The sequence below is a fragment of the Xenopus laevis genome, chromosome 1S (assembly GCF_017654675.1).
Source record: "Xenopus laevis strain J_2021 chromosome 1S, Xenopus_laevis_v10.1, whole genome shotgun sequence".
In the NCBI taxonomy this organism is placed as follows: domain Eukaryota; kingdom Metazoa; phylum Chordata; class Amphibia; order Anura; family Pipidae; genus Xenopus; species Xenopus laevis.
The window spans coordinates 91,633,165-91,660,234 of NC_054372.1; the positions used below are offsets into that span (position 1 = coordinate 91,633,165).

The window sequence follows — 27,070 nt, forward strand, 5'->3', positions numbered from 1 at the left end:
AGTGGTATTAACGTGAGATCAGAATTCTAGTTAACCCTCTGGGTGCCAGAGATTTTTACATTTAGGTCCTGTCTTCTTTTCAGTACTCATTTTTAACATCGTTACCTGACATCATTCATGTAGTGTCAAGGATATATCTGCTCAATTTAATTTGGGTTTACAGGTAGCAGCTCCATTCTGCACTGGATAAAAAATATCTTATAGCAGAAAGGATGTAGTTACTAATAAATGGAACTTTTTTTTTTAATTTGTAAAACAATATTGGCAAAAATGCGTCCCTACTGGCATCCTTAGTTACTTATGACTAGTAGAAATTTTCTAAATCAGCTTATTGCTTAATATATTATATACTATATATATAAACACATACAAGAGTCTTCTGCACTCTTGCACCCCCACCTAATGGTTTTTAAAAATTAGTGGTGAGCACAACTTTCCCTTGTTTGTTATAGATATACTATATATATATATATATATATATATATATATATATATATATATATATATGTATATATATATATATATATATATATATATATATATATATATATATATATATATATATATGTGTGTAACCATTGGGGCTGAACTTACCATTTACTGCTATTAAATATAATTAGTTCATGTATGAAAACACCCCTTTCTGGGAATAGTTTCAAAGACTGACATCCCCTGTCTCTGGTGAAAGAATGGTGTCTTCCAGAATATTAGAGGAAAGGAAAATAAGTTGTACTTATATAGCTGCCCCTGGTCATGTGACTTGTGCCTGCACTTTAGGAGAGAAATGCTTTCTGGCAGGCTGTTATTTTTCCTTCTCAATGTAACTGAATGTGTCTCAGTGAGACGTGGGTTTTTACTATTGAGTGTTGTTCTTAGATCTACCAGGCAGCTGTTATCTTGTGTTAGGGAGCTGCTATCTGGTTACCTTCCCATTGTTCTTTTGTTTGGCTGCTGGGGGGGGGGAAGGGAGGGGGTGATATCACTCCGACTTGCAGTACAGCAGTAAAGAGTGATTGAATTTTATCAAAGCACAAGTCACATGACTTGGGGCAGCTGGGAAATTGACAAAATGTCTAGCCCCATGTCAGATTTCAAAATTGAATATAAAAAAAAATCTGTTTGCTCTTTTGAGAAATGGATTTCAGTGCAGAATTCTGCTGGAGCAGCACTATTAACTGATTCATTTTGAAAAATTTTTTTTTCCCATGACAGTATCCCTTTAACTATTTATGGCTTTGGCCACACTAATAGTGAACTTGAATTAAACACATGGGTGATTGTGCTGTTGTTGATTTCCCTGTAGCCTCAAGCACTGAATTGAGGATCCAGTTGAGGAATTGTAGAAAGCGAAAGGGAAAGGCAAAGGGAAACTTACAATTGTGGGGTTATGTGTTCTTTTATTGGTATTTGCTCTGTAGGTCACCAAGTTTCAAGATAAGCAATTAGTATGATTCAACAGGCTACCATCCTATGAGTCTTAATTTAGACAGGGGTAATTGATATGTTCTATAAGACAGCATGTATGTTTCATCTGTTCCTTAATGGAGAACTAAAATTTTAAAATATTTGTAGGAATGTTGTATTTTGCATAGTGATCTTACTGTGCCTGCCTAAAGGTTCAGCATCTCTGTAACAGCAAGGATCCAGGTCTTTAACATTGTGCACAGGAACTCATCATCTTGGCTTTTGTTAGAAGTGTCAGTGACACTGCACATGCTCAGTGTGCTTTGGGCGGCTGTTGAGAAGCTAAGCTTAGGGGTTGTTGCAAATCATCAAGCAGAAAATAAGCTTTGTCTATCACAGAAGCTGATTATTACATTCTGGTGCAAACTGCTCTGGTTACTCAGCTGCCATGTAATGAAAAATTTAATTACTAACTTACCAGCCTGTTATTGTGACTTTTATAATGAATATATGCAGTACAGTATGTGTATTTAACAGCATATCTGACATTAGGTTTGTATGTACATACATCAAAAGATCTGTTTCATAAAAGTATCATTTTGGTTAACCCCTAAATCAAGATAAATATAATTAGCAATAAAATTTTGAGCAAGGGCTTTAATAATGTTAGTTACAGGTCTTTGTCTCGGTTAGGAGCCCCTAGGCATTTACAACCAGTCTCTTTTTGTGTCTGTTTTCATTCAATATGTCTTGGTCAGCAGATAGAGCACGCTGCAGTCATGGGACTAAATGACACAGTTTATTTACTAACTGAGATGTTTTTTTACAATTCATTTGTTCTGAATCTTGGAAATAGGAGCAAATGAGGGTTAGTAACAGGCAGGGAAATCCAGAGGCACATAATGTATATGAATGTCCAGCCTGGGCCTCACAGCCCCGCAGCTCCCAGCATTATATTCACTCTTAGAGACAGAAAGTCAGCCCGGGTCAGCTTAAAGTCGTCACAGGAGGGCCATCAGCATATGGGGGTCAATAGAACTCCATAAAGATCCACAGAACAGAACCCCTCCACGCCTATTATAACAATGCTTTGCAGCATACTGCATTCACTTCCAGTAGCCAAGAATTTTAAAATACAAGACACACACAAGGCACTCTCACAACCTACTTGCTGCAATAAAATTTTGTTAATGTAAACGTGTCACCCAAAAGCACCCAAGCGACTAGTAGGCAGCGAAATCTGGTTTCTACATAATGCTGGTCCAATTGCTAGCATACGGACTGAACACAGGAATATAACTAATCGCATACTTTATGCACATAGACGGTGTATGCCAGGAATGAGATGAAACTTGCAAATTCATGTCACATTAACACACGTGGTCACGTGCTCCATTGCATGTGAGCTTTGCCATTTACTCCAGCGTGTTTTGTTGTTCAGGTTACATGCATTGCTGAGTAATCTCTTTAAAACCCACAATGCATGGTGCTATGCCTAATCTGTACCCATCTTGTGTATATATTCCTCACAATCTGAACAGCACTTGCTTTTTCTAACGTATATAGAGTTTCTTCTGCCTAGCAGTCGCCAGCTATATTTAGGTGACTGATATCACTCCAAAGACAATATACCACATTAGTTAATATGCAAAATTTAACACTGGGGTATTACAGAATGCAAAACAATGTTACTATAGAGGCCTATAACATTGCTAAAGTGAATCTGTCACCCACAATTAATTGAGAGCCATAAAAAATTATCCGAAAAGCACATTGTATTGGTTGGTGAATTAATATATAGATATTTTACTAGGCTTTCCTATACAGCACCTTCTTACAGTTATTCTCTTGTACACATGGCATAATGAAATATGCGACTGCAGTGCAAATTATGTGAAATTCATAAACCACTGTATTGGAGGATATGCAGCTGATGGCGGCCTCTATTTAGCTCACATAACTATTTGCACTGGACCCACATTATCTGAAGGTGCCCACAGTGACAGATTCACTCTAACACAGGCTGCACAGTTTGAATAACACACCAAGGGATACAATAGTTTTTGCTGCATATATGCTTCAGTATTGAGTAATACCAGTTAATCCAATCATTCTCTACGGTTTCATCTTTTTCAACAAAAGTGCAGGTATCTTAGTTGCATGTCCTTTTCACTAAGACTGTTAGTAAGGGTACTTCTGGGTTGCATCTGTCGCAGAATTCAGCTAAACTGATCCTCTTCCAGTTGTAAAGTTCACAGGGCCAGCTTAAACAAGCATTGGCAAAAAATCTGATATGAATCAGAAAAGCATTTCCAATTCCATTATTGAATTGTTGTACAGAGCATAGGTGTCAGAGCAAAAGCTGTTTGATATTCTAATGCTGAAATTACTGCACACCATTCTATGAATTTTGATAGACTGGATACACAGTTCTATGGCCCTTCTACTGTGCACAGTTCTGTCAGGGAAATCTTATAGAATGAAACAGGCATTGAAAATGTTTTCTGAATTTTTTTTTAAACTTGGTAACTTGCTTGAGGCGAGGACTTTGGTTAAAGGAAGATTATTTGAGCGCTGGCCAGAAGAAGTGTTGCAGGGAATTTTATCTTTTGGCCCAGTACAATACTTTCTTAAATGGCAGTTTTCTGGGTATATATATATATAAACAGCTGCATATTTATCATGGTAGGGAGGAACACAGTAGTACACGGAATAATATCTCAGGTAAGAAATTGGAGGAAAAAGGGACCACTTAATTTATCTTTAAGGTATAGGCTGAGAAGCTTACCTATCTTAATTTGGGAATGGATGCCCCCTTTGCAGTCTGGAGAAAAGACCGATTGCTGCTTATGAGAGGGACATGGGGGATTTGGTTCCCATTTGGTTTCTTTGGACTGACAAAGGGACCCTTCATTACAAAAAAGATATATAGAAGTCCACCCTTTTGTGGATTAGAGAACTCCAGCAATGCTGTAATGGGAAGTGTGAGAAATGTCCTCTTTCAAATTGCTAAAGGCTGAGGAAGGAGTAACCCTTCCTGTGAGGTTTCTGGTGAAAGGAAAAATCGTCTTTCGGGCTTCATACTTGAGTGGGTGCAGAAATAACTTTCTCTTCCACCTCTCTCTTTACATCACACTACAGCATTTGCACCTCTGTTTCTTCATGGTCATATCTTGCTCCCCACTTTTGGGAGCTGCTGTGTCATTGATCTCTGGCTTTTCCACCTTTGTTGGGGTTTCAGATGGGGCTCCATTAGGAGGATGCTCCATTTTTTCAGGCAGGTCGGTGGCAGTTTGGGGGTCCCCATCACTAATGACTACCAGTTCGGCTGTGATGGCTTCCTCCATGCCCAAGACCTTCTTAGTTTCATTTTCATCCTCCACATTCTGGTAGCCCATGAAGATCATAGTGACTGGAGCCTCTTGCTCTGGAGGAGTCTGTGGAGGCAGTGCCTGAACTCCAGGAATCTCCTTCCGAGGAGAGGCACGGTGGATGTTAGGTTTGTCATCAGAAATCAGTGAAATCTCACTGAGTGTGGCCTCTTCTGCTTTATGGATCAGATCTTCAACTTCCACTGAGCTTAGTACATGTACGGCATCATTTGGTGCATCAGCCTCCGTCCTCACAGCATGCACTACTGCAGGGAGAAGAGAGACAAAATGAGAGTGTGGCAAGCAACACAAAAGAATGGTTGACAAAAGTGGCATGGGCAAGTAGAACAACCTAAAGGAGAAGTAAGAGTACACATTTGAAAAAATATGTGAGAAAATAACAAAGATAAAAATAAAAAAGTTTATTAAGGGAGTGTGCAAGTGAACAATAAGTGAACAGTCAGAAACTTATGAATGAAAAAAACTACACGCATTGCTGTAAATCCCTTGCAGCACCCTCGGTCCAGCAAAAGCAGACCAGTGTGTCTGACTGAAGATTTTATAAAGTGAGAGTCAGCAGACTGGACTTTCCCCTCATTGGATGAAGAACAGAACAATTAATGATAGCAGATGAGTGTAGTTTTAACTGTGTCGTCAGTGCAAATTTGTGAAAATACCCATAGCTGCGTGTTTTGTTATTCTAACCTCACCAGCTGAGCCTACCTTTCTGTTCATCTTCATAAACCTTGACCCCCTGCGGGGGGCACTCTTTGGGGAGCACAGTGTTGCTGGAGAGGATTTTAGTCTCCCCTGTGATTTTGTCCTTCTCTACTGTAATCTCCACAGAATACATGGCTGGGACACAAACATGACAGTGACATTAAACCTCTTGGTGCTCCCACCGCCCCAAAAGAGCGGCAGCAAGCATGTGCAGGCAGGTGTGAAGAGGAGAGAAGCAAGGCAAAGGGAGTTAGCAAGAAGCGGGCAGCTACTATCCTCTGTTCTAAAGAGAGAATACTGTTCATGCTGAGAGTAGGAAAGAGCAGGGAATAACAGAGGAAGGGGCAGACTGTATCTTGTGCTGTAACAGTCTGAGGTTATAACACTGCTGTGTGCTTGCAATACAAGGAATATTATGTGTGCAAATACTCCACAGCTCTGCACAATATCCCTAACCACAGCCTTGCCTAAATGCGAAAATGCTTCTGGTACAGAACACATTTTATGGATAGACCTAGATTTACTAAACACCGCAAAATGTTTTGAATGTTCAATTTTGTATTTTATCCACAAATGAAAATGCACAAGGGTGCACACCTAAAGCTAGGTGAAATTTACAGAGGAATTATACAGTATTTCTAAATCTAGCTCAGTATTTCACTGTTGAGTGGCACTGTCATTAAATAAGCAGGGATACAACAGCCATGCCTCTTTTCTTGATGTTTTAGAAGCCAAGCAATGCCCAGTGCAGGGTGAGGTGTGATTAGATCCCTACACCTAACAGTGAGCAAGCTGCATTTAATTTGCCATCTTACCTGCTCTCATTATGTCTGGGCTTTCTGCCTTGTGACTTGGGGATACTGAAACATCTTGACCTGAGGAGGTAAGAGTAATTTATTATAAGTACCATAAGCCATGCCATAAGCACAAAAGCAATCATTCATACTATAACAAAACAGCATAGTCAGAACAGATGTGAACTTACCCTTGGTTGTGTTCAGGGATGTCTGGAAAGAAATGGAAGAAAATTACTACCATCCTAGAGTTAATATCTCAGAGCATAAACTTTTGCATAATATTTTTTGTCAAATACATGAATTAAATATTTGTAAATCTAATTGCTGTTGAAAGCAGGATCTGCCCATCTCTTACTATTCCCTCCCTCCTGGTTCTGGCTCCAGGTACCAGTGATACAATGCTGTATAAGTAAGAGGTTTTTCTCCAGCCACAACTATAAAATTCCTACAGTGCCTTGCAGTCATGCAAAAAGAAATTACAAACAAAAACAATACATATCCTGCTTTCAATAGCAATTACATTTACAAATAACTCATGAAATGAAACTTGTAAAAAAAAGAAAATGTTTGATTAACCTATAACTGAAGGCATCTTAGAATTACAATTTATTTCATTATGAGAAAATAAATATTTGAATGGACATCGCCTTTAAAATTTAGTGCACTACTCCTGGACGCCACAAGGTGGGGCAGTGATTCTACTCCTTAGCTCAAGCCATACGCATTTTTTTGACATATGGGTGTGTATCTTGCATATCTTTAAATATATGCAAGCACAACTGCTTCTACACACAGACATTGACAGGCAAAGAAACTGCTAATGGCACAGATGACAGAAGGCAAATGGAGTGAGAATCAAAGAGTCATATTGTATACTAAATAATAAATCATGGCCTTGTAAGCTTTTTTCGCAAGGCGGTGGCGTAACGAGAAATAGCCGGGAACCCTCTGCCAAAGAAAATCTTCAGATGCTATAGAAGCAGATGACCCCCACAGTCCGGGCCCCCCTCTTTCAGGGGTCTGCTTCTTCTATAGTTACACCACTGGAGAAGGGTCCTCTTTACCTCTTAGGTTATTGGCTGTTTTTGTTGGTAAATCTGTATGTTCAGTGTATGCACCCATTTATTGTACAGCACTATAGAATATGTTGGTACTTTATAAATATGTGATGATGATAATAATATAATGGCCACTAATATGCCACACAAATGCTAATATGTCCAGAACATGATAATGGTAAACTACACTAGTGTTGGTACCCAGTTAAGTGCTCCTGCTGATAAATAGGTTACTTAGTAGAGTGGCTAAAAGGCACTGGGTTATTATTTAATGCAGCTATTTGTTATATAGCAGCCATTTCTATTCGGCCCATGAATAGAAATGATATGCCCTGTTGCAGCAGGTCACATCTCTGCGGCCTTGTCTAAGATCATGGCACGCGGCCAAGACTAGAGGTCAGCTATGCTATAAAAGGTGCAGAGTCAGTATGAATGAGGTTTTTATAGACACAGCACTGTTATGTGTATGTTCTATAATACTACTGTTTTTAAATGCAAACAAAAGTCAAATTTATACTATGATTCACTAAGCCAATGATTGGGTCACTATTGAGGTAAACAGTGGATAAGATAGGACTCTTTTAGCCCTCACGTCCTGTTCAAGCACAGAAAAAGAAAAAAATTGAGATGTGGAGCTATAGCAATGTTAGCAGAACCTAAGAACCTGTGCTCTAAATATTTATACTAACAGTACTGATACTAATAATAACAGGTGAAATATTCAATCAACAATACACTGATGACGTGTAAATATATGATTGGTTTTATCAAATTAAATATATTTTAATGTATACTGTCTCAGCAGTCAACGGTCTATGCAAATAACGAAAGGAAAGCCTAGGATAGACCTCTGTATATTTTGTAAGGTATACCCATGTGACCCATAGTGGCAGCTTCTCTTTACAATCCTTTTTAATACCCCATTGCCCCATAGCATTGTTTTACATGACTGTAGTACCATTGGATCCTGATGAAGGGAACCCTTGTCCCCTGAAATGTTGATCGTGTGGTTGCACACTTGCAAAACAAATGGTGTGTGCTCCCCTGCTTAAATGCAAGTGTTGTGCAGCCTCTTTTTCTGCAATGTAAATGTAATTTCTGTCAGCATACAACATTTGTTTGTAATCCTGAATAGTTTTAACCCCATTAATTCAGCCCTGGCCATTTAAAAATAACCAACTATCAGTAAGATTTCAGATGGTTCCATCTATTAATTTCCACTTAAACAACAGAAGAACAATTTTTCCAAAGGATGGTTCTTTGATGTGTTTGTTAAGGAATGGGAGCCAGGTTCCAAATGCAGCCCTAGAGCACTAATGCTCACATTGTGGCACAATGATTTGGTTAATGTGACACAAGCCAAAATTCAAGTAGCAATTACATTTCAAAGAATATAATCCAAAATAATGCAGACTTTATACAAGATGGAAAACATCAAATGTACTCCAGTGGGGGTATAACAGGGACACTTTTCAATTTTTAGGTCTGTATAAATACAGGTACGTAACATTCTGGAGAAATGAAACAACATCTGAAACACTGTGCACCTCTGCCTATGCAGTAATTAAATTGGGGTTATTAACTTTTTCTCAATACTGGATTAATCTGAAATATAACCCATGGCAACCAAAATATGTCTGCTTCCATTGTTCTACCTGCAGCTGGCTGAAAAAAAACCTAACCACTGATTGGCTGCTGTGGGTTACCTCCCAGGTGCAAATTTGCTTAGTGCTGATAAATAAGCCTTCATATACTTGATCAATGCACATGCCATTTTTCAACTTGAAATGAGAATTTGAATGGTGAATGACTTGTAGTCACACCTGCATCCAATGCAAGTACTAAGAAGCACAATGTCATTTTTACATGCTCTTTTTGCCAAACCAACAGATGCTTTTAAGGTTAACGCATCATTTCCCACTCTCTAGAAGATTTAAAAATAATATTTATTCTTGGAGTAATTGGTTGCTCAGACAAAATCTATAATATCTATTACTCAGTAGTATGCGCTCTCTTCATTATACACGAGTCGCTGTGTAAAATCACTTTTTTGAATTTACAAAAGAGAAACCATTCTATAGCTGGTATGTGATCAGCACCTATCCTATATTTAATTCCTTTACCTTCACCAAGCAATCCAAAACCTGACTCCCAGCCATCATATTAGTCTGAATGCTGCTCTCTGCATGCAGCCTACAGGCTGTGTTGTATGAGTATTTGATACCCAGAAATAGTACTATAAATACTTTTGACATCATCCATCACCTGCAGTTAACAGAGGAATAGAAAAAGTGCATGGAACTGCACAGCATATTTATGAACAAGGTATTAACATTCTTGGATGTCATTTACACATTGTGTATTAGAGCTCCTGAGGCAGAGGTTGGGAAACAACCATATAAACCCATTTAATGGGGGCGTGGCCAACAGTGTGATGTGAGCAGACACATTTGTAAAGAGCACCGGTGCCCAAACTCCTTTTTTCGTTTTTACCTGGCTTACCTGCATACTTCTGATAAAGTCGAGCACCGCTGGGACCAACTACCACAACGATACCTGATGGGGCAAAATCACACTCAAAAACGAGCCTCAGAGGCAGTGGCAAAGTTGGAAAAATTTGCCCGGGAGGGTAAGGCCGCGCAAGATGGCGCCTCATACCCAGGGCCCAGCTCCCCCTGACCCGGAAAGTCCAGCGACACAACCAGAGGCCACAGAACCCACAATGTCCAACTTACTAGCACGTGTCTCTCCACGAGAGACACGTGTGCATCGCTGATCAATGCTAAAACAATGCTGAAAGAGTGGATTTGTCTATAATTAAGCACGACATGCAAAAGATCAGAGAAAGGGCTAAAGTGGCAGAGCAGAGGATTAGCACACTCGGACTGTATACAACAGCTGCAGCAGTCCCTAATGCAGGCCCAGCAAAAAGCTGATGAAAATACCTTCGGGGAACAAAGTCTCTCCACAACGTTTGCCATAGAGAGAGCCCATAGGATTCCTACCAAATGCGGGCCTCCTGGGACTACCCCAAGACCACTGATAGCGCAATTACTAAACTCAAGAGACCGCAACAAAATCCTGAGGATGGTGATTTAGAAGGACGGCATTACATTCCAAGCCGGTAATATCTCCATTTATACGGACTTCTCCACTGAAATCCAAAAACAAAGAGCCCAATTTACAGATGGCAAGAGGCGGATGAGGGCGCTTAACCTCCAACACCCCATGATGTATCCAGCAAGAATGAGGGCAACCACAGATGGAACCACTCACTTCTTCACTACCGTTCAGGAATTCAGCGACTGGCTTGACCGTAGAGGGCATTGAGGAGAACCTGCAAACCCAAATCCTTAGTGAAGGGACCAGGCCCTGATGATACTCACTCCGCAGCACAGCCTTGCACTACTCTGGAGCAGTGTACGTACATATACAGACATACCCTGACATGTCCGGGAAGCTCACCATTACCACCATTCAACACAGAAATGGTAGTCACAGATCGCGCCAAAACAACAGTTCAGGGAGCACAACCGAGTGACAGTAAGGTAGACAATACACTGTTTCCCCTGTACTTTCCTTTTTTTTTTTTATTGAGGACTAACCCCTGGGTCTGGGGGAAATAATACTTGATTTAAGCGGGCCAGTTACCCTGGAATACATGGATAATGGAGGGAGGGCATCACAAGGGGCCGCTCAAGTTGTAGTTTAGTCTCTAGCTCTATTTGAGCTCCCTGCACTGGCCGCCCATGAGTGACCTATCATTTACAGTTATGGGTGAAATTCTACCTATGGTTGGTGATAAGGGTAGAACAGGGAGAGGGAAAGGGAAATTCAGAATGTTTGGTTTTGATTTTGTCAAAGTTCATGTTATGTTCAGAAAAAGTATGACCAACACGAGCGCAAGAACACAAATTCAGTTTCTGTTGAGACACATGACCCCATGACCCTAAAATTAATTAGCTGGAACTTGAGGGGGTCTAAACAACCCCATCAAACAAAGGCTGGTGCTGGATTATCTGAAACAAAAAGGGGCAGCATTGCATTACTGCAGGAAACCCACTTAACGGGTAGCAAAATATTAGCCCTGAAGAAGCCATGGGTTGGGTGGCACTTCCACTCTACGTATAGCCCACACTCCTCAGGTGTAGCAATTCTGGTGGCCAAGCATGTTCCCTTCCAACTACTGGCGATGCAATCTGATGTAAGGGGCAGATACGTCTTTATGCACGCCAATATCCATGAATACATTATCGCTAACATATATATCCCCACCGCCACTTGATCCTGCCTGTGTACGGCAGGTAATTTAATTTGTAGCCCCAATTGCTTCCCTTAGAGTTAACTCCTCCCAAACTAACAGCTTTGCCCTAACCAGAGGCACATGTCAGGGGTGCCCATTGTCACCCCTGCTTTTCACTGCTGGGGCTAGCAATCAGGCAAATACCATGCATCAGGGGACTCCAAAATAGCACACGGGAGGAAAAAATACAAATTCTGATGATACTCTGGTATACTTGGGGGATCGGCTTGGCTCACTGGTGGTGCTATTGGACCTAACCAGGGAGTTTGGGGAGATCTCAGGCCTGCAGACAAACCCGGCTAAATCCTACATGTTTCTCATTGACCCAGAGGGGAACTACAAATTTCCTACAGTGGTCCCTCTGCAAAATAACCTCCCAATTTACGTACTTGGGAGTTAAGGTAGCCCTACCAGTAGCAGCATACTACATACTTAATGTTGCCTCCCTGATACAATGGACCTGAGACAAATTCCAAGTCTGGAAGCAACTCCCACTTGGTCCAACCGGATGTATACAGATAATAAAAATGGTTAAAGCCCCGAAAATCCTGTATCTGCTATGGCATGCACCTTTTAAAATACAGAAACCCTTCTTCACAGAGCTTGCACAAATTTTCAGACAGTTCATATTCAGAAGCAGGCTATCCCTTGAAACCTTACAAAGACGAAAGAGGCTGGGGGAATGGCTCTACCAGATATGCAGCTTTATTACTTGGTAACACAGCTGTCGTAGACCCTGAAACCCTGGACCCTGAAATACTTGGACAAAAAGGAGTCATTATACCAGCTGTGGCAGGAAATACTGCAGACGAGCTCCTCCAAATACATGCTTTGGAGACTACAACCCCACAGTGCACCAAACCCGCTAACAATCCAATAGTAATCTCCCAGTAATATGTTCTTACCAAGGTCCACCACTTAACCAGGGCAGAGAAACTGGACCCGCTCACACCACAAGCAAAATAAAAAACTAGCCCCACTAACCCGCCGAAACCCTGGCTGGAAGCTGGGATCTAAATGCTGCAACAGGTGTGGACTTACCAAGGTATAGCCTCATTCTCTTACCTTAGAGAAACCTATTCAAAGCCTCCTTTGCAGTGGTTCACTTATCACAGACTGTGATGGGCAGTATATCAGACCCTTAAATCCAGAAACTGACAGCTAGCAGTATCCCCAGTAGCAGAAGTGCTCAAACAGGAGCCACAAAATATCCTTGTTTTTTAAAGCCCTGCTAACACCCATGATACAAATAACCTCACTGAAAGCCAGGTACTGTTGGGAGGCCAATATAGAATCAATATCTGATGACCAGAAGAACCAAGTTCTCCAAACCCCTCTGATAATGCTATGTGTAACCTAGAAGAAGGGACGATATTACACACCTTCTGGTCCTGTACAAAAATAAAGCCATACTGGGCGGCAATACAGGAGAAAATTACCAAATTGCTGGGGTTTGAGATACCAATAGACCCAAAGTGGTACCTATTGGGAATGGACCCCCCAACTCAGTTGACCTGTCGGGCCAAATAGTACTCAAAATACTGTTTCAAGCCCACAGGCTTATAGTCCAGCACTGGAAGGAAAAATCCCTCCCCCCCCATATACCCTGAGTGGGAAAAAGTAGTCCAGGAAACACAAGCAGTAGAGTATTTAATAGCCAGAAAGAATGGTATAATTAAACAACACCTTAACATCTGGCAACTGTGGATATTGGAAAATGTGTAGCTGCTAGAAAACCAGTGTACTCTATAATGCATTATCTTTTGCTGTATATGCATTTCATATATTGTTGCTCAAATAAACTTAAATAAACCTGAACAAAAAAAAAACATTTAATGACTGAGCATAAATAAAATATAACCATTTTTGTTGTAGCATTTCCACTCTTGTGGCAGTGACATAATAGGTAAAGACTGACCTTGTAGCTCTTTGCAATCTCCTGACCTGCAGGTAGTGACTCCTCTGCTAGGCTCTCTTTGGTGGATGTGTTTGACAAGCCACTCTCAAGAAATTCCAGTTCTGTCTCCAGTCTGTAGGGAGTAAGCGGAAATTGAAAAGTGTGAAAGCAGAAGGGAACTCATGGCAAAGGAGTAGGGGAGATACATTTTGAAGAATACAGAGAAATCCAGAGTATAAATTGTGGCATCAAGAAATAAAAATTAGGGCATAGGATAGTGTTAAAGATATGGTGGAATCAGGATAGAGGAAATATTTAATATGGTGCTGGATAGAGGAATAATACAGTATATCAGGAGTCAAAAAAACTGAAAATAAAAAATTATATGCCACTACAAAGAAACCTAGTTATTTGGAGCTATTTACAAACCACTCCCTCAGATTTGTTATGGGCCCTGTGTACTAAACAATATTAGAACTATTTAATCCAAAAGAAAGAAATCAGTTTATATTTACAAATTATTACTCTTTATACCGTCATAGTAATGCAGAAAATCATTACAAAATACCAAATTTGAATTCCCCCCCCATAAAAGAATATTGTATTAAACATTTTAAGAGATTTTCCAGATCAGTAGGGGGCTAGAGTTACAGCTAGGAATTAATTTAACTGCTCAAAACTGTCAGTTCAATTCTTATAAATTGGCACATTTTAAAAAGTGAAAAGGCTTTAAATATGTCCTCCAACGCTTTAATTATGATGCTAGTAATTTTGATATCATAACCTTAATCCTTTCCATCCCCAATCAACACTGTGTACCGTTGAATGCTGTCTTCTAGTTCTTGGGTCCTCAGCTCATCTTCCTGCATTTGCCTCCTTGTTGCCTCATCCTCCTCAGGTGTGGAAGCTGGAGCACCCTCCAGGAGCCATCTTTCTCGCAGAGCTTTGGACTATAAAAAAAACAAACAAAAAATGAAGTGGTTAGTGTTGGTAACTACTGTGTACACAGAAAGTTAGGTATAATCACAAATAAATGGGAGACAAAGTCTATACAGTCTAATAACAGGGGTGCAGGTGGACATATGGGGTTTTAGAGCCGAGCACAGCAATGTAGAATAGACAGTGAACATTGCTGTAGGGCTACAACATGTAAAGAGTTAATGGATTGTGAAAGACAGTGTATAAAATACATTTTAACAGAATAATATATTTTGATTATTGTCCATAGTTCAGGGTTAGAGATTCGATATGAACAGTACCACAATGTCTTGTTATATTAAAAATGCCTTTATTACACACTTATAGGGCATTACCGCAACGTTTCAGGCCTCACTCGGCCCTTTTTCATAGTTCAGGGTTATACATGAAGTACTGATCTAGATTTATTTTAAAATTAAATTTTTTAAACATAAAATGTAAACTGCAATAAATGGGTGTAGAAAAATTGATTTACCTTAAGGTGTTGCAGCTGTCTTCTGTCATCTTCCAGCTGACGTCTCTTAGTCTCAATCTCCACTTGTCTCCTACGTTTCTCCTAACATGAGAATTAATGTTAGGCTAAAAGTTACCTGACCACCTAAATGTTTGCATGAGGCTAAGTTGCAAAGCATTTAAATGATTTACTTCTTTAAATTGTACATATAAACTTAGCATCCCCCTTTTTATGTACAGGAAAATGTGTTAAGCTCTAATCTACACCCATACTTGTTTTGTTAAATTCCACTATTGGTACATTCACCTGCTAGAATCTGTATGCGTGTTGACTGTTAGCTGATGGCCCAAGTACAGTGATATTTTATATGATATGGTATCCTATGCTTGCTATAGGCACTATAATTTTCTGAGCTGTGCCTGATTTGACTAGCCTTTGCCTTTTGAATGAGCTTTTTTTTATTTTGGCCTACTGTTTGGACCTTGACTCTGGGTTGTTCACCTTGAGTATTCATTGATGAAGCTTTGCTGTCTGCTGTTAATGCAGCCTATGTTTGGACATGCCCTTGTCTGTTCTAGTCAGAACTACTGCCAAACCTTTCTGGACTCTGGACTATTGTATTTGTGTCTACTCTGCCTAATCTTTTTCATTTGTAGATTATTCCTACTCAGCTACAATGCACCCCACTTGGCCTACATGTAAAGTTGGTTCAGATAGCTGGTACATTCCCAACATGACAGAAGCAATAGGGTAGGCTTTTGCTCCAAGAATTAGGCATGCCACACAAACAAGGGCAGAACAGAGCACTAATTGTTGACCAGAACTCGCCTTTAAGCAGGATTCCACTATCTGCTTCTTTGCCAGTCAATTTGGACTTGCAAGTTTGTAAAAATCTATGACTGACACTCAAGAACATGACTGTCAGTATTGCAGATTCTACATTTTATGGTTATTCTTTGTTCTACCTGGATGGCAAGGTGCAGTCCTGCACATGTGTGGCTGCCGGTAACAGGCATTTAAAACCATTGTGGGCACATTCTGATTATTAATTCTGTCCTCAGATAACTTAATGAATAGCAAAAGTAAAAATATATTGAAATTTGAGTGCAGATGTACCATTAAAGGAGAAAGAAAGTTTATTGCTAATAGATTAGCCACAATAGTGCAAGCTATAACACTATATTTATTCTGTAGAATGCATTACCATACCTGAGTAAACAACTCTAGAAGCTCTTTGTTTGTTTAGGACAGCAGCTGACATATTAGGTTGTTGTGACATCACTTCCTGCCTGAGTCTCTCCCCGATCACTCATAGCTCTTGGCTCAGATTACAGCAGGGAGGAGGGGAAAGGGAGGGGGAGAAGGAGAGAGGAGCAAACTGAGCATGCTCAAGCCCTAGCCCTGGAGGTTTATGCTGAAAACAGGAAGTCGTCTGATACAGAAGTCCATGTATACACAATAGAAGGAAAGAAATGCTGTGTTTCTTTTGAGGACAGAGCAGCATTACTTTGAGGGTTTTCTGGTGTATTTATATAGATCTTTCTGATAAAGCTTACTTAATTTTAGCCTTTCCTTCTCCTTTAAGGTAGTTTTGTGTAATACTCACTGCTATGACCTGCAGTCTGCCCTGCTGGCTTATTGAGTCGTTGATCCTGTAAAACAAGAAATATTATTAAAGCCTGTAACTCCCCAAAAAATAATACATAGCTTTAAATAGGAATGCACATTCTAATTCCTTAGAGCTCAGTAATTAGTGTGACCGTAAATGCCATATTACTTCCATTGGCTATGAATCCCAGAACTGATGTCACAATGCTCTTGTAACTTTTTCCACAAATCTTTTCTTTTTTATGTTGTCATGATAGAGAAGCTGAAGGAGAGCTGAGTAGAGATCAACTGTCATCATTCGTATGCCCCTACCTATCACAAGACAAGAGAAGCAAGCAGGGCCGGCCTTAGGCCTATTGGACCAATTGGGCCCAATAGGGCCCCGCACCTCTGGGGGCCCCGCACCACAGGGCAGCACAGATAATATTTCCCTCAGCACATGATTCTGCCTGGCCTGCCCCCAACTTTGAGAGTCCAGCCCATCCCCAAATCCATAGGTCCAGCCCACCCCCAACTCTGATAAGCCAACCTATCCCCCAACTCTCATAGGCCCAGCTTTCCTCCAACCTTGATAGGCCCTGCCTGCCCCCAATCCAACCAAGCCTGCTCCCAAGCTGAATCTGCCCAGCCTGCCCCAAACTAATTGGCCCAGTCCACTCTCCTATTTCCTCCCTCTCTCTCGTACCCTGTGTGCCCCTATTATGTGCCCCTATTTCATCCCTCTCACTCTCTTACCTTGTCTGCCCCTTTCCTTTCTATTTTGTGCCTGTATGACCTTATTTTCCTAAATACTTGGTGTGTCAGTAGCCAGCAACACTTTGTCTAGGGGCCCCGCCAACATGGTCCCAATTGGGCCCCACATTTGATAGGACCAGCCCTGGAAGCAAGCCATATTGAAAAGCAATTGGACAACTGTAGCTAAGCAGGAAGCCAATAGGATTTATATAAACAGTTCCTCTTTATAGATGTGTCATTTTCAAACCCATCTGCTGTGTAAGCAGTAAGTTCACTAAGCCATGTAGTATGACAACTTCAACATATGCTCCCACTCAGTGATGTAACCTAATTTTTCTGGGCCCACCACAAAAAAATAAAAAAAACAAGCCTCCAGGCAGCCTCCTGCACTCCTCAGCTGCATGCCTGCATGAATGAATGTCCTGAGCTGCATCAACATCACGCACTACTAATTCTATCTCTGTAATACAGCACACCCACATGGTGCTCTCACACACACACACATACATATAAGGGCTTTAGAATAAAACATGATTGTGTTTTATATAGCATCTATAGGAAAATAAAATGAATGTAAACCCTGCTACTATCAGCTTTATTAAGTGCATAGGACTTTCTTTGTGTTTTCATCTGAGGTTCAAAGGAGATCTGAAAGAAATTGCTTACATAAAGTAAGTGATTAAAGAATATTATAGTAATGTATAAGTGCAACATACTATTCACTGCTAAAATGCAAACAGCAACACTTCCAAGTTACAAAAATCTAACTGTGCAATAAAAAAATGACAGGTATTTCCTGGATATGAGACAATAAGAAATCATTTGGTTTCTGGTTAATAGCTGGAATATGATTTGAAATCATAGAAATAAAAAGTAGCTATTATATATTTTGAGTTAAACAGAGGAATGTAATAGTAAAACCAAAGTTGTTTAGATACAAACAGTGCAGAGACACAGATTCCTCAATATGTATTTGTACAGGTATGGGATACATTAAACCATTATCCAGAAAGAATTACCAGAAGCTCATCCCCCATAGACACCTTTATAATCAGATAATGCAAATCTATAGGGATGCACCGAATCCACTATTTTGGATTCGGTCGAACCCCCGAATCCTTTGTGAACCAAATTCGAATCCTAATTTGCATATGCAAATTAGGGGTGGGAAGGGGAAAACTTTTTTTACTTCCTTGTTTTGTCACAAAAAGTCATACGATTTCCCTCCCCGCTCCTAATTTGCATATGCAAATTAGGATTCGGTTCGGCCAGGCAGGAGGATTCGGCCTAATCAGAATCCTGCTGAAAAAGGCAGAATCCTGGCCGAATTCCCAACCTGAATCCTGGATTCGGTGCATCCCTACAAATTTGTATAAAATAATTTCTTTTCTCACTGTAACAATAAAACAATACTTTGTACTTGATCCCAGCCAAGATATAATTAATCCTTATTGTAGGTAAAACAGCATTTTACCCCTGTTTAGGAGAAATTCCTGAGTATAATGGAACTTTTTATAAGTTCATAGGACAACTGTATAAAGAAAAATGAATTCTTTATACTCATGTTAACTGATCTTACTAATTAAAGGAACAGTAACACCAAAAAATGAAAGTGTTTTAAGTAATGAAAATATCATGTACTGTTGCCCTGCACTGTTAAAACTGATGTTTTTGCTTCAGAAACACTACTGTAGTTCATATAAACAAGCTACTGTGTAGCAATGGAGGAAACTGAAAAGAGGCTATATGGCACAGGTTAAATAGTGGATAACAGATAACACCATTATTTTCTACAGAGCTTATCTTCTTTGTAACCTGAGCCTTTTCTCCTTTGAATGGCTGCCCCCATTATACAGCAGCTTATTTATATAAACACTAGTACTGTTTCTGAAGCAAATGACAACACTCCATTATATTTTTATTACTTTAACACACTTTAATTTTTTGATGCTACTGTTCCTTTAAACATGCAGCTTGCTGATTCAAATGGCTACACTGGTTTTGACCTGCTGAAGTAAAGCAGACTCTTGTCAAATTTCTGTCCACCTATGACATCTTCGACTCCAAATACTATTTGGCATATAGAATGTGCATGCAGATATATGCATATAGAATGTGTATGCAGACATAGCTGAACCCATACACTTGAAAAAGCACAAATATATGGGGTTAAACTGTGTACTATATACAATACACACACACGCATATTATATATAATATATATATATATATATATATATATATATATATATATATATATATATATATATATATATTTATATATATAGTGCCCTTACTCTAGCAGCTGCCTTTTCACATTCAAGCACACTGCCTTAGAATAATAAATTTTCTAGCATTCAGAATAACAAAATTCATTATGCCACAGGCATACCCGAAGATCTGTTTGGCTATATATCTATAAAACTGTGAATCTTACTTTCACAGAAAACATTTTCACACGTAACTTTTCCTTTAAAACATGCAGCAACTTTTCAGGTTAGTACAGAAAACATGTACTTATTCCATGAAAGCTGCGTATTTCTGCAAGGACTGCTGTAGGCAGTGTACATTGTACAATCTTGACAGTTAGGGGACTGAACAGTTTCAACAAGGTTCACAACTCTGATGTTTCTGAAAGATTAACTGTTAATAAAAAGGTAGCCTGACTGTTTCTTAATATACTGTATATCACTTACAAAAACTAAAACCAGCCAGGCTGGTGGCGAGAGTTTACTTCACTTCTATTGAAGGGTTTATTTAAAACTTTTTTATACTTTAAAATGGTTACTGAGTTTAAAAAGTGGGGAATTATTCTGAGCCATGCCATGAGCAACCCTATAATACAGAACCACAATGAATTACGATTGCTTATTTACAGTGCAGCTATCACACGATGTTATCCATAGCATCCGGGCATTTGCTTTCACTAGTCCATATTGCACTGGAAGAATGAAACCTAATTGCAGATTGGTCGCTATGGATTACTGCTAAATCATATAGTCATCCCCATTATATCAATAATTCATATGTACAGCATTGTGAACCTAGGAAGTGATAAATGACACTAAACAATTTTCATACATATATTTTTTTTTTAGTTTTTCTTTTTGTGTGGTATTTAAATGTGATTTTTTAAAATTGTTTGTCACAGCTCTCTACAGTAAATGTCCAGCCATTCAGGCCATGGGACAAATGGTTAGAAAAGCCAAAAGCCAAAGAAAACTTTAAAGGGGTGGTTCACCTTTAAGTTAACTTTTAGTATCTTATAGATTGACCAGTTCTAAGCAACTTTTCAATTGGTGTTCATTATTTTTTTTTTAATAGTTTTTAATTATTTGCGTGTTTCTTCTGACTCTTTCCAGCTTTAAAAAGCGGGTCACTGACCCATCTACAAATGCTCTGCAAGGCTACATATTTATTGTTATTGCTACTTTTTATTACTCAACTTTCTATTCAGGCCCTCTCCTATTTATATTCCAGTCTCGTATTCAAATTAATTAATGGTAATATGGACCCTAGCAACCAGATTGTTGTAACTGCAAATTGGAGAGCTGCTGAAACACAAATAATAAAAAATGAAAACCAATTGCAAATTGTCTCAGAATATCATTCTCTACATCATACTAAAAGTTAACTCAAAGGCGAACAACCCCTTTAACAGAAGCACTAAAACCAGAACCAAAGGGTGGTAATTCTGCAGGAGTATGAATATTGCTGTATTTACCTATAAATGGCACTTGGGGGTTTCCCAAGCATGTTGTAGTCTCCTCCTCTGTGTATACATACAAATGGTTTAACTAAATAAACAAAAGATGTCTTTCTGTGACAGTCTACCTTTACCAAGACATTGTCCATATGGGGCAAATGGACTGCACCCCTGCAGAGTTGAGTATGATGAAAGAAATATCCCACTGAGAACCAATCTCTCAGCAAAAGGGCTGGTAACCATGGATCATATGCTTTCTAGCATTGTATGACTTGTTCACAGAGTGTGCCTATGAATTTCTAAAGAATATGGCCAATGTGCTGGGTGTCTGTGATACAGAATGTTGTGCGATCATCAAGTCAGCCTGCCCACATCTGTACAATCAGTCATTCATTAAAATACCCCATAATGTTTCTTTCAAAGGCAGCTTTTTATATGGGCTACAAGGCAGCAGAAATTGTAATATAAGATTGTTAGATGGCTACTCTTACTGGTTGTGCATATTGGTGTTTTATTTGTCACAACTACTTTATACAGTAAATGAATGTGGCTATTCAGGTAGGTTTACAGCCTAAATTAATTTCAAACAGCCGCATTAAGGTAATACATATATCCCCATTAGGTTGACTGCAGTGCTCCCTTTTTAGTCTTCACACTGATTATACTAAGGCCTCTGGGTGTTGGCCGGTCAACAAAAAGCTCTGCAATTTACACAATGTAAATAAACGCACAACGACACTTCTCTGCCTGGGGCATGGTAATTAGTTTAAGGGCAGGAAGGATAGGAAGGAATCTAATTAACATTTGTAATCAAACTAATTAAATGTGGGTTAAATACAGTAGTATGTGAATATCAAAAGTTCCCACTCCCTAAATTGTAGGGAGGATCTTTGCCTGATTTGCCCTATGTGGGGGCCAAATGATCAGATCTTAACATTGATCTAGATCAGCAATGCCCATACTTTGCTAATGCGGGGTCTATTTAAAGGAAAACTATACCCCCAAAATGAACACTTAAGCAACAGATAGTTCATATCATATTAAGTGGCATATTAAAGAATCTTACCAAACTGGAATATATATTTAAGTAAATATTGCCCTTTTACATCTCTTGCCTTGAGCCACCATTTCATGATGGTCTGTGTGCTGCCTCAGAGATCACCTGACCAGAAATACTACAACTCTAACTGTAACAGGAAGAAGTGTGGAAGCAAAAGACACAACTCTGTCTGTTAATTGGCTCATGTGACCTAACATTTATGGTTTGTTAGTATGTTTGTGAGTACAGTGAATCCTACGATCCCAGGGGGCAGCCCTTATTTTTTAAAATGGCAATTTTCTATTTATGATTACCCAATGGCACATACTACTAGAAAAGTATATTATTATGAAAATGTTTTATTTACATGAAGCAGGATTTTACATATGAGCTGTTTTATGCAATATCTTTTTATAGAGACCTACATTGTTTGGGGGGTATAGTTTTCCTTTAAAGTTATGATGTCCCATTAGGATCTACATCCATAAAAGCATTCTTAGCATTCTGTTCCATGGAAAATATTACTTAAATGTTGATTTATGAGAAAATGTATAGATATATTTAACTATTTCTTATGTACCCTTAATATGATAAACATCTGAATGAAAATAGGGTAATTTAGACAAGCTGTTTGTTGATAGTTTCTTGAGAGCTACTGATCACCAGCTAAAGGTCTACTGGTAGATCCCCTTGGACACCCCTGATCTATATGGACCCACTTGTAATGACCACACCAACATTCTAATGTCCTCTGCCAGTAGGATTTTTAGTGAGCCTGATAGATATCTGCTCAATTTTCAGTCAGTTATTTGAGAAGGGACCCATACACAGACCCAGAAGCTGCTACATCTCAAGGGGCAGCTATTATCAGCTTGTGTATATACAGTTTAAAGGATAAGGGGGGAATAAGGGAAAGATAGCAGCTGCCCAAACTGCTATAAGTTACTCCAGGCTGGTGCCAAAAGAATGGACATCCCCGGTTTTTCATTTCTTTCATTGCCACTGCTATGCACTTCCACCATGGCTCTATGAACAGTTGAATATTGCTATTAATATGTTACACATATTTTGTATCATTGGGTTCTCATTCTCACAAAATGAATTTATATGTAGAAATAATCGATTTTCTGGTGACTAGGAGCACTTAAATGTTATGAGTCAGTTTAACTTGACTTTTTCTTGGCTAATTAAAGAATGTATGTTATTAACATTACAGTGATGTTAATGTAAAATATCATGCACTCACAGATTGCAAGCAAAGAAAGTCACTGCTAACTAAGAATTTCTAATATCCTTAAAACCTTCACATCTGAAGTGACTGAAGGTAAAATAAACTTTAATCAATATGGATAAACTATCCCAGGTCACAGCTGTAACCCCAGAAAATGTAGCCACACTTTGAAATGACATGTATTGTTAATGTAAAGACTGCCTGCTAATGCACTGTATATTTTTATTGTACAAATATACTGTATATTTTCATTGTACTTCTTTCCCATTCTGTTTCATCCTTTAAAAGTTTAAAAGGAACAGTTCAGTGTAAAAATAAAAACTGGGTAAATAGATAGGCTGTGCAAAATAAAAATGTTTCTAACATAGTTAGTTATTTGAAAATGTAATGTATAAAGGCTGGAGTGACTGGATATCTAACATAATAGCCAGAACATTACTCTCTAACTGAGTTAGTCAGTGACTTTAAGGGGGGGGGGCACACAGGACATAACTGTTCAGTGAGTTTGCAATTGATCCTCAGCATTCAGCTCAGATTCAAAAGCAACAGTTATGGCCCATGTGCCCCCCCTCAAGTCACTGATTGGTTAACGCCTGGTAACCAATCAATGGAAACCAAGAGAGCTGAAAAGCAGGAAGTAGTGTTACACATCCAGTCACTCCGGCCTTTTTACATTACATTTTTGCCTAACTATATTATAAACATTTTTTATTTTGCACAGCCTATTTATTTACACAGTTTTTATTTTATACTGAACAATTCCTTTAAATATCAAGTGGGGTTTTATTTTAATTTTGAAATGAACTAAGGCTCAAAAAAAAGTAAGAGGGAATATTTCTGTTTAATATACAATAAACCTGGAGCTTCACTGTAACAACCTCAGCACACATGCAGAGAGAAGTGAAAAATATATTTAGGTGAATGTGCACAGAGCCAATACCTTAGAGAGCCCCCATGGTTTTATAGTGGGCTAGAATTTTCAAGGCCTGGACTGTACTTCATACATTTCACCTGCTGTTTAATAATGAAATACTTATGGTTTATGTTTCTACTTGCACTAAACAGGAAAAAATCTGAAACTGATAGTAAAGTCACATTACACCTGCAAGCATAATGAAAACAAGTCAGCAGTCGGTTAAAAGCACCTTTATATAATAGCCTATTCCTTATTTCAAAACCTAAAAATTCATAAACTGTGGAAAGGAAATGGTTTGTTTCTACAGAGGTTTTCAGTGGCATAACTAATAGAAGGAGTCAGCAGTGTAACTACTAATGGCCAGCCCCCCCCCATAATAAAACTTCCGGGGGGGGAAGCATCAGGAATTCAAAGTGGCGGCCTCCAAAAGCCCCCATCCCTCTGCCCATCTGCTTGTGGCAGAGGTAAAAATTAAACCAGCAGAAGGGGCAAGAGGGAGGCACTAGAAAAAAGCAACCCCCCAGTTACACTTTTAGAACCCCATGGACACTGAAATTAAACAATATTTATCTCCTGCACAGTTCTTTGAAGAAAAAGTCCTGTTTTTATTGCAGCCATTGGCTACGGATCTGTTGTGTTAGGACTTTCGCACAGGCAGATTCTGGGAGATTTAGTCGCCTGGCAACTAATTGCCTCATATTCGGGGCGACAATCTCCCCAAACTGCCTTCCCCCTGCTAAAATGAAAAATCGACTGCGGCAATGCACCCGTGGCACTTCGATTTCCGAAGTCGCCCGAAAAATGTTCTCGTGAAACCAATCATTCCAATTGGAACTGCGGAAAGTGAATGGGAATTTGCAGCTCCTTTAGAATTGTGCCATTGCACAATACACCTCCAAAAAGGTGCATCATCTGTCATCTGCCGAAACTGGCCTGTAAGTTGACATACAGTACATGCCCAGATGACTGGGCAGTAAAGTCGAAGTTGGCCAAACTGCAATCAAACCTATGTATGTTTCCTATCCGAAAAGTAAAATGAAAGAGTAAGGAATATACCGTATGTCCCTTACCAAATACAAGCAGTTATGTGCAATATGTGTGTATGATTTTGGGTCAGGCTAAAATTGCAGTAATCTAGCTTTGAAGAGGATATTTTTCAGATATTTCATTCTAGAGGCATCATTTATTTAAAGTATTGGTGTAGCACAAGCTATGAATGCATGCCTGTTGTATTACCTTCCCTACCATATAAACCCCCACACTTTAACTAGCTTCATTGAATTATATGTGCAATGTTTTCCTGCTGGATTGTTTTTTTCAATTCATGTTACTTTAAAAACACATCAATATTAATGCACACGTAAGTTATAAATCAGACTTGTATGAAATAAATCAGCCTAGCCTTGCACAGCTCCATACCAGCATGTCTCCTGCATACAAAACAGCCTTCAATCAGTGGCATAACTACCTGGGGAGCAGGGGGTGCAATTGGGCCAGGGCACGCACCCCCTCAGGGCCCCCGGCAGCTTGCGCGCCACTGACTTTGGGTGATTTAAGCGGGATTCCGGGCATATGGAGGGGGCGGGGGCCCCGCTGCACGTCCCGCCCCCCTCTAGTTACGTTGCTGCCTTCAATGAACCATGGGTGTCACTCTCAACCACAGTTCCATTATGAAGGCAATGCCATTTATAGGTCTAGTCTGGACAACACCAGCCCAGTAGCTGCATAGAACATCTTGACACCATGTACAGAATAGTGGAGCACTATAGATTGACACCAAACCCATAATCACATATTTTTCTAGCAGTGGTGCTGCCAGGTCCTCTTGTACTTGAAAATAACTCCAGTCCTTACTAGGGATATAGATGAGCTGGAGAGAGTGCAGAGACATGCAACTAAACTAGTTAGAGGGATGACAGATTTATATTATGAGGGTAGACTGTCAAGGTTGGGGTTGTTTTCTCAGGAAAAAAGGCGCTTGCAAGGGGACATGATTACACTTTTCAAGTGCATTAGAGGACATTATAAACAAATAGCAGGGGACTGTTTTACCCATAAAGAGTATCACCGTACCAGAGGCCAAATTAAAAGAACTTTAATTTGAAGCAATGTCGGTGGTTCTTCACAGTCAGGACAGTGAGGTTGTGGAATGCACTGCCGGGTGATGTTGTGATGGCTGATTCAGTTAATGCCTTTAAGAATGGCTTGAATGATTTTTTGGACAGACATAATATCAAAGGCTATTGTGATACTAAGCTCTATAGTTAGTATAGGTATGGGTATATAGAATTTAATTAAAAGTAGGGAGGTGTGTGTGTATGTTTGCTGGGTTTTCATTTGGAGGGGTTGAACTTGATGGACTTTGTATTTTTTCAACCCAATTTAACTATGTAACTATGTATGTAAATAAAATCTGTAAAATCATACTTCAGTGTACTAATGGTTGTAATCGCTCTGGGCAATATTGCTCCTGATTTTTATTATTGTAAGGCTAGTATATTATTGTAAGGCTAGTATATTGTTGTACTCTGTTTCATTTGAATAATGCTTTGGCGGCTACAATAATTTATTTATATATATAAGGCATATGGTTCCAGTCACACTTCTTGATTATTATTTTGCTTCTTCAAAAGATCAGACAAATGCAATTTGCAATCATTTCAGCATGCTAACAAACCCTCACAAAAACTGTGCATGCTCACATTTCACATATACAATAGACACAAACACTCTCCAAAACAAATCCCTACAACCACACTGGCCACTCACATGTGTTTGCACACACACATAATATGCCAAAGCATGCAAACATACTCACATTTATACACACATACTTGCATGTTGACACATACC

The 27,070-nt window shown here is 39.3% G+C and overlaps 1 protein-coding gene across 2 annotated transcripts in view; it reads right to left on the bottom strand.

The window, feature by feature from the left end:
* Nucleotides 1-2,181: 2,181 nt before the first annotated feature.
* Nucleotides 2,182-27,070, bottom strand: part of palm.S (paralemmin S homeolog) — a 59,053-nt gene continuing 34,164 nt past the window's right edge. The window contains exons 2-9 of one of the 2 annotated variants that reach the window (XM_018243621.2): nt 16,589-16,634; nt 15,004-15,084; nt 14,370-14,500; nt 13,572-13,683; nt 6,481-6,502; nt 6,311-6,370; nt 5,499-5,630; nt 2,182-5,041 (exon numbers count right to left, since the gene is read on the bottom strand). In XM_018243621.2, the coding sequence (XP_018099110.1) occupies nt 4,530-5,041; nt 5,499-5,630; nt 6,311-6,370; nt 6,481-6,502; nt 13,572-13,683; nt 14,370-14,500; nt 15,004-15,084; nt 16,589-16,634 (1,096 nt within the window). In that variant the 3' untranslated portion in view covers nt 2,182-4,529. The remainder of the gene's footprint in view (nt 5,042-5,498; nt 5,631-6,310; nt 6,371-6,480; nt 6,503-13,571; nt 13,684-14,369; nt 14,501-15,003; nt 15,085-16,588; nt 16,635-27,070) is intronic. The other variant, XM_018243620.2, reaches the window with a different exon arrangement.